Source organism: Taudactylus pleione, unplaced genomic scaffold (genome assembly GCF_031769625.1).
Source record: "Taudactylus pleione unplaced genomic scaffold, aTauple2 ptg000152l, whole genome shotgun sequence".
In the NCBI taxonomy this organism is placed as follows: domain Eukaryota; kingdom Metazoa; phylum Chordata; class Amphibia; order Anura; family Myobatrachidae; genus Taudactylus; species Taudactylus pleione.
Genome location: NW_028284554.1, coordinates 2440514 through 2458542, shown reverse-complemented (window position 1 = coordinate 2458542; position 18029 = coordinate 2440514). Strand labels below are relative to the sequence as shown.

The window sequence follows — 18029 nt, the reverse complement described above, 5'->3', positions numbered from 1 at the left end:
TACGATCAAAAACCCAAATGTACTAATCTGCGTATTTAATTGTCTATATACTTTCGATGGTGAGCATCAGCGATTTGTGCAAGATCAGTTGATTTGCACACATTAACAATAGACTCTGCTATCAAAATAATAACATGTATCCTCTGCCTGTCATCACCTGTTTGTAAGCACTGCATAGATCCTTTTGTCCACAGCCTTTCTCTCAAAAAAAAGATTGGAATAAAACATAAAAAAATGTATGCTGAAACAATTAAAAACACAGCCTTCACAAGTCATTACTACACCTAAGAACAATCATACTATAAGGCAGTTTTTAAAATTTAAGTTATATCCAATATCTCACCTTTGCCCTCTAAGGATCTCACAGGATTGGTTGTTAATCAAGTTATCATTTCTGTGGCGCTTCTGAAAAATATGACCATTAATGCATATTAAAACAAATATGTATAAATAAAAACATATTTAAAGTGCCAGATAAGTCTATACATAGTTTAAATGAAATTAATATATATACACCGATCAGCCTTAACATTCAAATCATCAAAATAATATTGTGTAGGTTCTCTTCTTGCCACTCTGACCCATTGAGGCATAAACTCCACAAGACCTCTATCAGGGGTTGGTTTTTCTGGACCCGGGGTGGATACAGGAGGGGACACAGAATCAGAACTGTAGAAATAACTGTACTTGGGTTGTTTAATGAATGGAATGGTAGACATGAAAAAAAACAAGTCCAGGACAAAAGTGGAGATGGATCAGAGTCAAATAATAAGTCCAGCAGCAAATAATAAAATCCGTAATGAAGGTAACAGGAGTGGAGCGATAATGTTTATGTATGTCCAGAGGGAAACAAACTGTAGACAGGGGTCGATGCGGTAAGAAGATAGTCTGGCAGGTGATTGGGATTACAACAGTAGCGTGAGGAGGAGCTGCTGGTAGGTGCTGGGATTCCTGAGGCTACCTGAAACCAGCAGGGAGCTAGGCAGAACAGAAGTCAGCTGTGTAGAGGAGCTCAGATAAGTGTGACCAGGAAGCTGTGAACTCCCTTAAATCCCCAACAGCAAAGCGTGATTGGCTGGACAGAACAGCTGACCTTAAGGGGATTGGTTCCCTAGGTCACATTGCCCAATGCAAGATGGCGGTGCCCATAGAACTGCAGCTTGGGAACACTGGGCAACACTCCCATGCTTGCACGGCCTACCAACAAGGAATCACCAGATGCACCCCGTGCCAGTCTCCATACTTCAGCACAGCCACCAGATGGTCCACGCCAGAGCGCCCTAATGGGCAAAGACCGCGGACTTACCAGTAAGGAACCCCTGTTTGTGACACTCTCAAGTTGCGCTTTGGTATTTGGCACCAAGACATTAGCAGCTGATCCTGTAGATCCTGTAAATTGCAAGGTTGGGCATCCATGGCTTGGACTGGTCTTTCTAGCACATCCCAAAGATGCTCATTTGGATTGAGAATTGGGGAATTTGTAGGCCAAGTCGTGTTCGATGTTTCTGGTTTTATACGTGTTTGGCAGGTGTGAGATGCTTTCAGTGGGTGTCTCTAAGCATTGGATGCCAAGTGAGTAATTAGCATATTTTCCAAATTGCGATCTGTGAGAAACCACATCTGCGATTTGCGTCCATCTCAAAATCAGGCATTTGTCATATTCCTCAAACCATTCCTGAACTATTTTTGTTCAGAAAATGATGCTATATATGCATGCACCAAATTTTAAGTCTTAATCTCACCCTGTGGTCAGTGCTGTGGTGGCAATCTATAACAGATGTTATTAATGGAGGTGTAAGCTATGCCAAATTATACAGTTGTTGCTTGCGGTAAATGTCATTACTCAGTGGCGTAACTTCATCCCAGGAGCCCGGAGGCAAGATAAATGTTGGTGCCCCCCCCAAATTAAAATGTACCACCCCCCAGCACCTATGCCAACCCCAGCTGACGCCCTCTATGCAGTTCCCCTAGTAGTGGTCCCCCTGTGCAGTGCCCTCTGTAGAGGTCCCCCTATGCAGTGCCACCTATGTAGTGCCCCCCAGTAATGGTCCCTCTATGCTGTACCTCCAGTAGTGGTCCCCCTTTGCAGTGCCCCAGTAGTAAGGGCCCCTGTAGTGCCCCCAGTAGTAAGCCCCCTGTAATAAGCCCCCAGTAGTAAACTCCCTGTAGTGCCCCCAGTAATGCCCCCTGTAGAAAGCCCCCAGTAATGCCCCCTGTAGTAAGCCCCCATAGTGCCCCCTGTAGTAAGCCCCCTGTAATGCCCCCTGTAGTAAGCCCCCAGTAATGTCCCCTTTAGTAAGACCCCAAAATGCCCCCTGTAATGCCCCCTGTAGTAAGCCCCCATAATGCCCCCCAGTAATGCCCCTTGTAGTGAGCCCCCTGTACTGAGCCTCCAGTAATGCCCCCTGTAGTGAGCCCCCAATAATGCCCCCGCAGTGAGCCACCAATAATGCCCCCTGTAGTGAGCCCCCCCCGCGAGCGCACACACATACAAAAAACAAACAAAAAAAACAATACTTACCTGAAACCCCGCTCCAGTGCTGCTGCCTTCCGTCCTCGATGCCCACTCCTCAGAACTATGGGAGTGAGGTCATGACATCACTCCCATAGTGCATTGCGGGACCCGGAAGCGGAGCTCAGGAGTGAGCTCTGCCCCCTGTGATGCCCCCTGTAGTAAGCCCCCGTAATGCCTCCCAGTAATGCCCCTTGTAGTGAGCCCCCTGTACTGAGCCTCCAGTAATGCCCCCTGTAGTGAGCCCCCAATAATGCCCCCTGCAGTGAGCCACCAATAATGCCCCCTGTAGTGAGCCCCCCCCCGCGAGCGCACACACATACAAAAAAAAACAAACAAAAAAACAATACTTACCTGAAACCCCGCTCCTGTGCTGCTGCCTTCCGTCCTCGATGCCCGCTCCTTGGAACTATGGGAGTGACGTCATGACATCACTCCCATAGTGCATTGCGGGACCCGGAAGCGGAGCTCAGGAGTGAGCTCTGCTCCTCCGGCTACCGCCGGGGGGAAAGATGGAGCTGGGTGCCCACTGGTAACACACTCAGCGGGCGCCCGGCAAATAGGGGATGCGACCGCTCCCCCCGTATTGACGCCGCTGGAGGTGGAGCGCCGATCAGCAGCACTCCATCTCCATAGCAGTGCCCAGAGCGGCCCGGGGGACAATGGAGCCAGCTGCCCCCTTAAGGGCTGGAGTCCGGCGGCAAATGACTCCATTGTCTCCGGGAGTTCCACCACTGACACTACTTTGGCTATTTACTATGGTAAATTTTCACTGCATAAAATACGAAAGCACAATGCTGTAAATATTGAGTACACTTTTAAAATGAGTATTATTGTTGTAGGTCCTGATTCAGAGTTATACGGAAAATACAATTGCAGCTGCAATAGCGGTCATAGTGTATGGGTGAAAATATGCAATTGTCAGCAGAAGCATTTCACACGCTCACCTGTGTGAGATGAACGTTGCAAAAAACGTGACTTTCCTTTGCCGAGAACAGCAGAGTTCCAACGAGACTGAAACCATGCCACCACATCGGTTATACATCAACTGCTTGAATACTGCTGCTAGGTCTCGCAGAGTCAGCCTCACAACTTGCACAACAAAAATAGCCTCTGAGGCTTTGTTTTTGTGACAGCGAACGCAGCCAAAAGCATTAATCCACCCAGGACACTCCCGTGATCCAGCCTCTATTTACATTCCCTGTTGGCCACCACCCCAACTCCACCCAGGAATTGCAGAGGTCACTTCAGACCTTTGCAATCCAATACAAGTTGTAATTGCCAATTAAGAAAAAATTATATCGCGCTCCACTGAGAGGATATTCTATATGAAATGTAAATATTACCCTCCTTGATTCATCTTAATGGAACCACTGTTCAAGTCTTTTAAATTCTTCAAAGTTGTTCTCTCCACCATGCCGTAAAGAAACCAACAGAGATCTTATAGTGTAGTAGGTTAAAAATATATAAAAGTTTCTATTGAGAGGTTAGATTCAGAATCCAATAATAAAGAAGTGGATAATTCAACTAAAAAGGTCACCTGACATGTCTCAAGTATTCAGCAGAAATTATTCTGAAGAAAATGTGATGTTCATATCAAAGCTTAGTTCTTTAGAAATATCCAAATGTATAGCAGTTTCTTTAAACCTCGTGTCTTCAATACAAGAAATGAAACACCTCGTGCTCGAATGCAGTGATATGTCACTAAAGACTCACACATATGCGTACATAAATCAGATCTCGCAGGTTTTGGATACTTTTTGACTTTGTCCCTGCGTCTGCGCCATTTTTCACTCCAGCTGTGGATAGTGAAGAGGGAGGGTGGGAGTTGTGCTGCTGTTGTCCATATGGGCTGTGTCAACTCCAAAGTCCATAGGGGCTGGCTGGGCTGTGCTGTGCAGTGTCTCATAAAGGCTGTAGTCCTAAAGGGGTGCTGTAGTGTTGTCCAGGCGGTGATCTGTCCATCAGGGGTGCTCAGCATCCAAGTAGGCATGTCAGACAGTCTGTACCTGTACTGGCAGGAAAAAGGAAATTTGGAGGCCCCTGTACAAACTGGCTCTATTTTCCCTAAGTTGCACCCCCTCCAGTGCGTACTCCGAAAGAGTGTTTAGTGCAGCCAGGAACCTTGTCAGCAAAAGGCATAGGAGGTTGCTTCCACAAAATGTGGAGAAGATGATGTTCATCAAAATGAAATACCAATTCTTCCAGGGAGACCAGCCTCCATAACGTACAGAGGGATCTGTGGTGGTGGATTCCAGAGGGGATGCGGCAGCCCGACAAGGATGAAAATCCTGATCATCCCAAGGTAAGTATTCTCTAACCTATTCTACCCCCTAACCCTCCTTAGGTGTGCCTAACCCTAACCTCCCCCTTAAGTGCCTAATCCTAATCCCCCCTCTAATAGCCTAAACCTAACCCCCCCTTCCCCCCGTATAAACCTAAGTCCCCCGGGGGGGTGCCTACCCTAACCTCCCCTCGGGGATGCCTAACCCTAATCCCCCTTCCCCTAGCCTAAACCTAACCTCCTGGGGGGGTGCCTAAGTCCCCCCCGGGAACCCTAAACCTAACCTTCACCGCAGCTGTCAGCGCCCGTCGCCCGGCTTACCTTCGATCTGTAAGCCTGGTGTCGGTCTCATGGCGTAGAGAAAATGACAGGCATCGGGATTTCAACGCCTGTCATTTAACCCTTGCCAGGATTATACAGTCGGGAAGCCGGCATTTGGGATTCCGTCCATCGGCTTCCCGACTGTTTCCCCTGAAACATTGTGTTCAACCTGGTGTTATTGTGTAAGTGTTGTGATAGAAGCACTGGAGAAGTGTGGAATGGCTTCTATATTTGTCCCAGTTTCCTGTCTTATGTCTTTTAAAAAACCCCAGGAGAAGTCTGTTAGACTGGTCTGCTGTGAGGGAGGGGGGAGGGGGGGGCGGCGCCGGGCCCCTCAGGAAGCCCAGGCCCAGGTAATCTGTACCCGCTCCCCCCCCTCTCGGCGCCCCTGCTCCCAAATGCTGATGTCTCGTCCTCAGTCTGCATTGGCTTTGTATCTGCGTAGTTGATCGCAGTGAGATCGCAATGCTAACTCACGCATGCGCAGTACGCACCATCGGCCGGTCTGCCTATGCTGTTGCAATTGCGATCCGTAATGAATCAGGCCCAATGAACTATTGGAAAACAATACATATCACTGCAAGGTGATAATACTATTCACTCTATATAATGCCCCACTGTAAACATCCTAGATCTCTATAGGGCTAATTATATCCTCATAGGTTTATAAACCTATCCTTAATAACACTTCATAGGTTGTCTACTATATTTTTGATTCACTAATGACTGTTTGTGGATGGGACATTGTATTCCTTGTAGTCCTTTTAATTCACAATTCCTTATTTTCTATCACACCTCTATCTCTCTAATGGGCATATTTACTAATTATCAACTTTCAAAGAGACCGGGCCCGAAAGGAGCCCAACCTTGCAATGTGTGAAGATGTAAAATGATTGCAAAAGCACTAATTTCCCTACTATATTGGGAGCCGGGGCCGTACATGCGCGGGCAGCAGGTTCCTGAGGTACCCTCTAACTGTAATTTTTGCTAAATAGTAGCCTATAGGCTACTACAGGGTAATGCCATCTGGAGATGGTGTTAGCCTATTGGGCCAAAAGCATGGAAAATAGAATAACTTTGCAGCCCCCATAGAAACCCATGAGGAATGTGGCTGCTGTCGGAAATGGAGAGACCAGATCGGATATCATAGATATCTGCTACGGTCCCTCCTTCACACATTTGGGAGATCCTTAATATTGATAGGTGTCCTGCAGATATTTTTTGGTACATAGACCACTAAATATTTTTAAACAATAATTATATCAAAGTCTCAGTGACAAATAATTTTATAAATAGAATTGAGAATCTATAAAGTATGGTATTTTAACAGTAATTATTGTCCCTAGTGCACTGCATACTTCTTTTTGTTTGGTGTCAAAACCATTAGAGTTAAGTAGTAGCACATACAGGCCCTCATTCAGAGCCGTTCGCTATTTGCGGTCGTTCGTTCAAAAACAAGGGGTGGCTATTCAAATGATCCGTTCGCAAATTGCAGTCTGTTCCCACCTCTAAGTCTGAACGAGCGAGCAAAACATACGCTCGTTTATTTGATAAAAACGCCCCCTCGCACCATACGTCATGTCCGCTATTTATTAGATTAATCGAGTACATCGAACAGGATATGAACTGCTCGCTATTCTTGTGGTTGGTTTTTTCAACCGCTATTTTGCGAGCAGTTCTGACTATAAAACAACCAGGTGACGTGGTCAATGACGCTGCTGGATTAATTATGCACACCCTTAAAATGCCCGTTTTGACCTTTAAGCACGCCTGCGTTCGAATTCCACTCCCCGTTTTCAAGCACCTTCCCCTGTTACCACCCACATACGCCTCATTCTGTCACTCAAAATAGCAGGCACTCGCTATATAGCGTACAAACGATTTTTGGCCGCACTGACTGGTTCGCGCATGCGTACTAAAAACCGTACGCATGCGCAGATGTGCAAACATCGCTCGGAACGAGCGTACTGCCGCTAACGAGCGGCTCTGAATGAGGGCCACAAATTCTAATTGATTAATTGCATATACTACATATTATTGGATGATGAGACAATCACACATATTGAAACATATTAAATAAGTATAGGTTTTATATCCAGTGCAGAAAATGAATTACGGTATTTAGAGTATTGCAACCTATCTATCAAAGCCAGCAGTAATGTTTTCAGCAATTTGTGCTAGAGTAGATATTCTGTGGGAATTGGTATGTAATGCCAGCTATCGGGGTGCCTCCTGTCACAATACCGACAGCAGCATCCCGATGGTTGGTATCCCAACAGGGGTCGGGTAAGCATACTTACCCTCCCCCCAACCCTAACTTCTTGTAGCCTAACCCTAACTCTCCTCATTAGTTCCTGAACCTAAGTCCCCCTCCTTCTTGCCTAAACCTAATACTCCCCCTTAGTGCCTAAACCTAACCTCCCCCCAAAAAACCTAACGCTAACCACACTAACTGCCCTAAACCTATCCTTTGGCAGGTGCCATTGTAATAAGATACAGATGTGTCCTCATACATCTAGCTTCAATACGCGATGCAGTGTGACTTGCCTGGTGTGAGTGAGTTGCTAGGTCTCGTGCTATTCTACTAGAGCCGGGCATCTTTTTTTGCTGAAAATGCGATGTGACTAGGATACATCAGCAGTCTGTGCTGATTATTTTGATATGTGACACTTGTCGCACCTGAGTCTGTATATGAACCACAATGGAACTTGGTATGAAAAAATCTGCGGTTGCTACATTGTAGCACTTTGTATACAGACTCAAAGACTCAGCCACACACAGATATACAAGTGTTGCATATCAAATTAATCGACAGACACATTTTTGGCAAAAAGAGAAGCCAGTTGCTAGCAGAGCAGCATGGGACTTGGTGGGCTGAGAAGGGCTGTTTAGCTCAACTGCAGCAAAGAGTGTAAGGACTAGGGATTAGCGGGTTCGGATTTCTGAAATCCGAACCCCCCCGAGCCCCCCCGATCCGAGACCGATCCGAGTCAGGCTCGACTTTTCCCGCCTGACTCGGATCTGAAATCGAGGCAAAACATCATCATCCCGCCTTCCGAGTCTCGCGGGTTTTGGATCCTATATAAGGTACCCGCGTCGGTGCCATTTTCTCACTCGGCTGTGGACAGTGAAGAGGGAGGGTGGGAGTTAGGGCTGGCTGGGCTGTGTAGTGTAGTGTACTGTAGTGCAGAGTAGTGTTGTGCTGTGCTGTGCTGCGCTGTGCTGCTGTTGTCCACTACTTCAAAGTCCATAGGGGCTGGCTGTGTTGTGCTGTGCTGCTGTTGTTAATAGGGGCTGTGTCCACTACTTCAAAGTCCATAGGGGCTGGCTGGACTGTGTTGTGCAGTCAGTTCTCCATAGGGGCTGTGTCCACTCCAAAGTCCTGTGCAGTGTCCCAGTCCTAAAGGGGTGCTGTAGTGTTGTCCAGGGGGTGCTCTGTCCATCAGGGGTGCTCCCCCCAAGTGCTAAAAAAATAATATTTTTTGTGTGTTTGTGAATTGTGTGTGCAGTAGCCGCACGTGCATCAACAAAGTAGTGCCAAGCGTGCGCCTGTGTCATAAGTAAAGGGCCGGCTGGCTTGACTGTTCAAGGGTGCTGTAACTCCCAAAGTACACTCCAGTCCAAACCAAAAAAAAAATTTTTTTCTGTGTTTGTGAAATGTGTGCGCAGTAGCCGCACGTGCATCAACAAAGTAGTGCCAACCGTGCGCCTGTGTCATAAGTAAAGGGCCGGCTTGCTTGACCATTAAAGGGTGCTGTAACCCCCAAAGTACACTCCAGTCCAAATCAAAAACAAAAATATTTTCTGTGTTTGTGAACTGTGTGCGCAGTAGCCGCACGTGCATCAACAAAGTAGTGCCAAGCGTGCGCCTGTGTCATAAGTAAAGGGCCGGCTGGCTTGACCGTTAAAGGGTGCTGTAACCCCCAAAGTACACTCCAGTCAAACCAAAAAAAATAATATTTTCTGTGTTTGTGAATTGTGTGCGCAGTAGCCGCACGTGCATCAACAAAGTAGTGCCAAGCGTGCGCCTGTGTCATAAGTAAAGGGCCGTCTGGCTTGACCATTAAAGGGTGCTGTAAGCCCCAAAGTACACTCCAAATAAAAAAATATATATTTTCTGTTTGTGAATTGTGTGCGCAGTAGCCGCACGTGCATCAACAAAGTAGTGCCAAGCGTGCGCCTGTGTCATAAGTAAAGGGCCGGCTGGCTTGACCGTTAAAGGGTGCTGTAACCCCCAAAGTACACTCCAGTCCAAACCAAATAAATATATATTTTCTGTGTTTGTGAATTGTGTGCGCATTAGCCGCACGTGCATCAACAAAGTAGTGCCAACCGTGCGCCTGTGTCATAAGTAAAGGGCCGGCTGGCTTGACCATTAAAGGGTGCTGTAACCCCCAAAGTACACTCCAGTCCAAACCAAAAAAAAAAATATTTTCTGTGTTTGTGAATTGTGTGCGCAGTAGCCGCACGTGCATCAACAAAGTAGTGCCAAGTGTGCGCCTGTGTCACAAGTAAAGGGCCGGCTGGCTTGACCGTAAAGGGTGCTGTAACCCCCAAAGTACACTCCAGTCAAACCAAAAAAAATAATATTTTCTGTGTTTGTGAATTGTGTGCGCAGTAGCCGCACGTGCATCAACAAAGTAGTGCCAAGCGTGCGCCTGTGTCATAAGTAAAGGGCCGGCTGGCTTGACTGTTAAAGGGTGCTGTAACCCCCAAAGTACACTCCAAATAAAAAAATATATATTTTCTGTGTTTGTGAATTGTGTGCGCAGTAGCCGCACGTGCATCAACAAAGTAGTGCCAAGCGTGCGCCTGTGTCATAAGTAAAGGGCCGGCTGGCTTGACCGTTAAAGGGTGCTGTAACCCCCAAAGTACACTCCAAATAAAAAAAAATATATTTTCTGTGTTTGTGAATTGTGTGCGCAGTAGCCGCACGTGCATCAACAAAGTAGTGCCAAGCGTGCGCCTGTGTCATAAGTAAAGGGCCGGCTGGCTTGACCGTTAAAGGGTGCTGTAACCCCCAAAGTACACTCCAGTCAAAACCAAAAAAAAAAAATATATTTTCTGTGTTTGTGAATTGTGTGCGCAGTAGCCGCACATGCATCAACAAAGTAGTGCCAAGCGTGCGCCTGTGTCATAAGTAAAGGGCCGGCTGGCTTGACCGTTAAAGGGTGCTGTAACCCCCAAAGTACACTCCAAACCAAAAAAAAAATATTTTCTGTGTTTGTGAATTGTGTGCGCAGTAGCCACACGTGCATCAACAAAGTAGTGCCAAGCGTGCGCCTGTGTCATAAGTAAAGGGCCGGCTGGCTTGACCGTTAAAGGGTGCTGTAACCCCCAAAGTACACTCCAGTCCAAACCAAAAAAATATATATTTTCTGTGTTTGTGCATCGTGTGCGCAGTAGCCGCACGTGCATCAACAAAGTAGTGCCAAGCGTGCGCCTGTGTCATAAGTAAAGGGCCAACTGGCTTGACCGTTAAAGGGTGCTGTAACCCCCAAAGTACACTCCAAACCAAATAACCAAATATTTTTTCTGTGTTTGTGAATTGTGTGCACTGTGGCTGCACGTGCATCAACAAAGGAGCAGCGCCAAGCGTGCACCTGTGCCCATAAGTAAAGAGCCGGCTGGCTCATTTCTTAAAGGGTGGTGTAACCCACAAAGTGCACTACTCTCCAGCAAAAATAAAAAAATATTTTCTGTGTTTGTGTGTGCTTTAGCCGCACGTATATATCAATATAACATAAATGGAGGACCAAACTTTCTCCGATAAAAATAAAATAGGGAAAGTTTCAAGAACCACTTCCTCCTAGTGCTGTTGCTGCTGCTGGGAGTTGTTCATCATCCCAGAGAGGAAGAAGGAACATCACTACTTTTACTAAACAATTGACCCTCCAACAGTCCCTAGCGATGAGGATGAAGTACGACAGCAGTCATCCTGAAGCAAAACGTATAACTGAGGCCTTGACTGCTATGTTGGTGTTAGACATGCGTCCGGTATCCGCCATTAGTGCAGTGGGATTTAGACAATTGATGGAGGTAGTGTGTCCCCGGTTCCAAATCCCGTCTAGATTCCACCTGTATCCTCAAAGCAGCAGCGACAAGCGTGCGTCTGTCTGTTAAAGGGTGGTGACACCCGCAAAGTGTGCTACACAAACAATAAAAATATTGTTCTTTTTTTTTCTGTCTTTGTGAAATGTGTGGGCTGTAGCCGCACCTGCATCCTTAAAGCAGCAGCGACAAGCGTGCGTCTGTCTGTTAAAGGGTGGTGACACCCTCAAAGTGTGCTACACAAACAATAAAAATATTGTTCTTTTTTTTTCTGTCTTTGTGAAATGTGTGGGCTGTAGCCACACCTGCATCCTTAAAGCAGCAGCGACAAGCATGCATCTGTCTGTTAAAGGGTGGTGACACCCTCAAAGTGTGCTGCACAAACAATTAAAATATTCTTCTTTTTTCTGTCTTTGTGAATTGTGTGGGCTGTAGCCGCACTTGCATCCTCAAAGCAGCAGCGACAAGCGTGCGTCTGTCTGTTAAAGGGTGGTGACACCCTCAAAGTGTGCTACACAAACAATAAAAATATTGTTCTTTTTTTTTCTGTCTTTGTGAAATGTGTGGGCTGTAGCCGCACCTGCATCCTTAAAGCAGCAGCGACAAGCGTGCGTCTGTCTGTTAAAGGGTGGTGACACCCTCAAAGTGTGCTACACAAACAATAAAAATATTGTTCTTTTTTTTTCTGTCTTTGTGAAATGTGTGGGCTGTAGCCGCACCTGCATCCTTAAAGCAGCAGCGACAAGCGTGCGTCTGTCTGTTAAAGGGTGGTGACACCCTCAAAGTGTGCTACACAAACAATAAAAATATTGTTCTTTTTTTTCTGTCTTTGTGAATTGTGTGGGCTGTAGCCGCACTTGCATCCTCAAAGCAGCAGCGACAAGCGTGCGTCTGTCTGTTAAAGGGTGTTGTAACTCTCAATGTGCTCCAAAAAATAAAAAACTATTTTTTTAATGTGTTTGTGACTTGTGTGCGATGCAGCCGCACTTGCATCCTCAAAGCAGCGACAAGCGTGCGTCTGTCTGTTAAAGGGTGGTGACACCCTCAAAGTGTGCTACACAAACAATAAAAATATTCTTCTTTTTTCTGTCTTTGTGAATTGTGTGGGCTGTAGCCGCACTTGCATCCTCAAAGCAGCAGCGACAAGCGTGCGTCTGTCTGTTAAAGGGTGGTGACACCCTCAAAGTGTGCTACACAAACAATAAAAATATTGTTCTTTTTTTTCTGTCTTTGTGAATTGTGTGGGCTGTAGCCGCACTTGCATCCTCAAAGCAGCAGCGACAAGCGTGCGTCTGTCTGTTAAAGGGTGTTGTAACTCTCAATGTGCTCCAAAAAATAAAAAAACTATTTTTTTAATGTGTTTGTGACTTGTGTGCGATGCAGCCGCACTTGCATCCTCAAAGCAGCGACAAGCGTGCGTCTGTCTGTTAAAGGGTGGTGACACCCTCAAAGTGTGCTACACAAACAATAAAAATATTCTTCTTTTTTCTGTCTTTGTGAATTGTGTGGGCTGTAGCCGCACTTGCATCCTCAAAGCAGCAGCGACAAGCGTGCGTCTGTCTGTTAAAGGGTGGTGACACCCTCAAAGTGTGCTACACAAACAATAAAAATATTGTTCTTTTTTTTTCTATCTTTGTGAATTGTGTGGGCTGTAGCCGCACTTGCATCCTCAAAGCAGCAGTGACAAGCGTGCGTCTGTCTGTTAAAGGGTGGTGACACCCTCAAAGTGTGCTACACAAACAATAAAAATATTCTTCTTTTTTCTGTCTTTGTGAATTGTGTGGGCTGTAGGCGCACTTGCATCCTCAAAGCAGCAGCGACAAGCGTGCGTCTGTCTGTTAAAGGATTACATCGGTGACAGCATCCAAGTAGGCATGTCAGACAGTCCGTACCTGTACTGGCAGGAAAAATAAGCAATTTGGAGGTCCCTGTACAAACTGGCTCTATTTTACCTGTGTTGCCCCCCCTCCAGTGTGTACTCCGAAAGAGTGTTTAGTGCAGCCGGGAACCTTGTCAGCAAAAGGCGTAGGAGGTTGCTTCCACAAAATGTGGAGAAGATGATGTTCATAAAATGAATTATCAACTCTTCCAGGGAGACCAGCCTCCAGAACGTACAGAGGGACCTGTGGTGGTGGATTCCAGCGGGGACAAATTAATTCTCTTTGAGGATGAGGATGTACACACTGAAAAGGGTGAGGAATCGGTGGATGAGGAGGATGAGGATGACATCTTGCCTCCGTAGAGCCAGTTTGTGCAGGGACAGATTAATTGCCTGCTTGTTTTGTGGGGGCCCAAACGAACCAATCATTTCAGCCACAGTTGTGTGGCAGACCCTGGCGCTAAAATGATTGGTTTGTTAAAGTGTGCAAGTCCTGTTTATACAACATAAGGGTGGGTAGGAGGGCCCAAGGACAATTCCATCTTGCACCTCTTTTTTTTCTTTGCATTATGTACAGTTTGGGGTCTAGTTTTTCAAACTGCCATCCTGTCTGCCACTGCAGTGTCACTCCTAGATGGGTCACGTGTTTGTGGCGCCCACTTGTGTCGCTTAGCATAGTCATCCAGCTACCTCGGTGCAACCTTTTGGACATAAAAACACTATTGTGAGGTGTGAGGTGTTCAGAATAGACTGGAAATGAGTGGAAATTAAGGTTATTGAGGTTAATAATAGCATACAAATTCTGTGATTTTAGCTGTTTTTATGCTTTTTTAAAAAAAAATACAGATCCAAAACACAAAACCCAGAACCCAAAACACGGAAGGGTGGTTTTGGCAAAACCAATCCAGATCCAAAACACGAAGAAAGATCCAGATCCAAAACCAAAACACAAAACACAAAAAGTGGCCGGTGCACACCCCTAGTAAGGACACATCTGTAATCAATTTTATCCACCTACAAAGCAGAAAGACTTTTGTTATTGACATTAACTATATATATATATATATATATATATATATATATATATATGTATATATATATATATATATATATAAATATCCCAAATGATGCAGCACTCCTGGATTTTCATAAAATCAATACACCAGCGGCATGTACGGCAACGTTTCAGTGCCTGGCTTTAATAGTGTGGCACTTTCATCAGACCATACTATTAAAGCCAGACACTGAAGCGTTGCCGTACATGCCTATTGATTATATGAAAATCCAGGAGTGCTGCACCATTTGGGAAATATACAAGCAATTTATTTGTGCGGGCACCTTGTGTTGTTCTTATTGTTATAGGGAGAGCCGGGCCAATTGTGCAATATTATATATATATATATATACACACACACACACACACACACATATATACATATATATATATATATGTGTGTGTATGTGTGTATATATATATATATATATGTATGTCAAGTATAAATGGCGGCACTCACAGGTCTTGTAGAGAAAGAATCAAACTGACAACTGTGTCACATCTTGTCCGACGTTTCAGTCTATAAAGACTTTTATCAAGAACACACAATAGATGATCAAACAACTTACCTATATAACAGAGTGTCACAAGTGATTGGTACTACCTCCGTGTGCTGACCGCCGGGCGCATGATGTATGATGTCATCAGCATGCGTTCCTGGTACAGCGTGGTGACGTCATGTGTCCACACGAGCGCACCAGACAGCATGCCAGACTGTCGGATCTAGCGCCACTGTGGTCAGGAGGCCAAATTACACACAAACAAAATAAAAATGTTTAAACCAATACAAACTGTGCAGAGTAAACAGAAGAAGGGTATACCTGTGGAATGTAGTATCATTGATATATGATGAGGGGATCAGTGAGGAAAGTATGCAAAGGATGTACAAATATATATATATAAATATGACAGTGGATAAAAACGGATCCATTTCCCATTAAAATCACTGTGGGAGAACGTATAAACCCTACACCAAATAAACGGTGAGGCATAGGTGAAAGCAACCAAGAATGAATTGAAAGTGCAATGATACAAGGTGTCAGAGAATAAAATACATAAATGGAGAAAAGGATTATAATGATGAGAAACGTGAATATGTATATTTCATAGAACTAATATAGATAATAAAATATCAGAATGATGATAAAAAATTGTGTCAGAATGTAGAAACCATCTGCAAAAATGCAATGGTCTTCATTCGCACTAATGGAACAAGAAAGTGGTACATTTAATTGTGAGAAACAGTGATGAGAACAAATGTGGTCAAATTGTTGACCTAAAGTATCAAAAAAAGAGAAACTTAAAAATTAAAGATAACAATTAGTTGAGAAAAAATAAAAAACTAAAAAATTTGAAAAATTAATGGAACTAATGTAGAGTTCGTTATACATCAAAGGCAACATAGCGAAAAAACAGCATAGGGAAGAACACTGCACGGGACATGGATGGTGCGAAAAAATACACCAATCACTGATACAAGATACACTAGGCAACCTGTGTATGGCATCACAAAAAGACAACCTACCAGTCTTTCCAAACTAGATGGAAAAGATGTATTACAGAACATGATCTTCCTAGGTGGCCTCCCTCCCTAGTACTGTTCAGGCTCAATACGGCTTGGCTTCCAAGTTCAGTCGAGTTTGGGCATAGCCAGTATGGTATGTGTAACTACTAGCTCATCTGAAAGGATATGCTGGTGGAGGCAGATACCAACACATATTACCAATACTGTGCAAGTTGCCAATGTTCAAAAACTAATGATGAAAAAAACGTTTTATATAAAGTATACAGAATAAAAAAGAGCTGGCTGATGCTGAAAAACCAACTGGTCAGAAAAATGAAATAATGAAAACAAAATTTAAAAACAGAAAAATCAAAAAATGTATAACAAATAGGAAGTATAGGGAAACAAGATAGTTGAAGCAAAACAAAATTCTTCATGGCTTCCAGTGTTGAAATATCTTGAAATTGTCGTCCTCCAATGTCCATACGTTAGGAGAACTTTCTTCACAGATAGCACGCAAAGGACAAAGTCTTTTTTAGTCCAAAAGGGGTAACAGTGTTTAGTTTATGTATCCATTGTGTTTCCAGCTGGAGTAAATGTTTCTCTCGGTCCCCACCTCTTCTGGAGGGTGGTATGTGGTCGATAATTTTGTGTGTTAAAGTAGCCAGGGAATGCCGGCTTTCCTTGAAATGGCGGGCCACAGGTTGGTCTATCTCTTTTCCGGATAGCGCCTGTCTGATGACCGTAAGGTGGTGTTCCATCCTTTCTTTGAAAGTGCGTGTGGTTTTTCCTATATATACCAGGCTACAAGGGCATCTTAACATATCTTAACATATATACCACATATCTGCTGGTGGTGAAAATGTGTTTAATCGGAATTTGTTTTCCGGAATGTGGATGAATAATTTACCTGCTTGGTTCCATATAGCTGCAAGTGGTGCATCCAGTGCATTTATAGCACCCTGGTTTTCTGGACAAAAAGTGTGTATCTGGATTAGGAGATGGTAGTGATATATCATTATGCACCAACCAATCTTTGAGATTTTTCCCTCTAGTGTGGCACAACATGATATTCGATTTGTGTAAAGATTTAATGTTGGCATCAGTGTTAATGATTGACCAGAGAGTCTTAGTTGTGTGGTTGATGAATTTACTAGCTGTGTTATGGTTATTGGAGAAAAACATGGTTTTGTTGGTCTTTTGACTTTTAGCTCTAGGGGTGAATAGTTCCTGTTGGGTCATAGCCATGACTTTATTTTTGATTTCAACCAATTCATTGGGAGAATAGCCTCTGTTGATAAATTTCTTAGTCATCTCATCAATTTCCAATGCAGCTACCTCCTCATTGGTAGTGTTTCTTCTAATGCGTAAAAACTGGGAGAATGAAAGTCCCTTCTTCAAGGCAATAGGGTGGTGGCTGTTGGCATGTAGCAGGGTGTTGCAATCAGTGGGTTTGTGGTAAATCCTGGTTTCAAATTCTGTGCCTGTCCATGCTGTGGACACGTCTAAATAATGTACTGTTTGATGATTACATTCATAAGTAAATTTTATGAACTCATGCATTTGGTTAACCAATGTCATGTGATGTACGAATTGTTCCTGTGAACCTGACCAGAGACTCAAGATGTCGTCTATATATCTTGTGAAAAACAGTACATGCTGTTGAAAAGAGGAGTTCTCAAAAAATAAATATATCTTTGCGAAGGAAGGTGCTACATGGGACCCCATGGCGCAACCTTGGCATTGTTGGAAAAATTTATTGTCAAATAAAAAATAATTTCTAGTGAGAGTTTTCTCCAATAAAGTCATAAAAAATGGCAAATGTGGACCAGTGTACTCGTGGTTGCTTGACAAAAAATGCTGCACATAATCCAACCCTTGTTGGTGAGGAATACTTGTATAAAGTGACACTACATCAATAGTGCACATTAGTAAATTAGTGGGTAGATTTTGTAAATTGTGCAATTTGTGGAGTAAGGTGTTGGTGTCCTCCAAGTACGTTTGTTGTTTCATAATGAGTGGTTGAACATAAAAGTCCAAATATTTTGAAATAGAACTGTAAAGTGAATCTCTGGCTGAAATTATAGGCCTACCGGGTGGTGATATTAAAGATTTATGCACCTTGGGAAGTGCATAAATCAAAGGCACCACCAGATTGTCAGTGCTTAGGCTAGATTTTATGGATTCCATTATCCAGTTTCTGGACTGTGCCTCCGTGAGGATATTATCCAATTCCGTTATGCCCACTCTCGACTGAACTTGGAAGCCAAGCAGTATCGGTCCTGAACAGTACTAGGGAGGGAGACCACCTTGGAAGATCAGGTTCTGTAATACATCTTTTCCATCTAGTTTGGAAAGACTGGTAGGTTGTCTTTATGTGATGCCATACACAGGTTGCCTAGTGTATCTTGTATCAGTGATTGG

At 44.3% G+C, this 18029-nt stretch overlaps 1 protein-coding gene across 1 annotated transcript in view; it reads right to left on the bottom strand.

Annotated features, from left to right (window-relative positions):
• LOC148522184 (phospholipid-transporting ATPase IK-like) overlaps nt 1-18029 on the bottom strand; it is a 295966-nt gene that overhangs the window by 183927 nt on the left and 94010 nt on the right. The window contains 1 exon segment of the mRNA XM_088474278.1: nt 344-405. Within this exon segment, the coding sequence (XP_088330404.1) occupies nt 344-405 (62 nt within the window).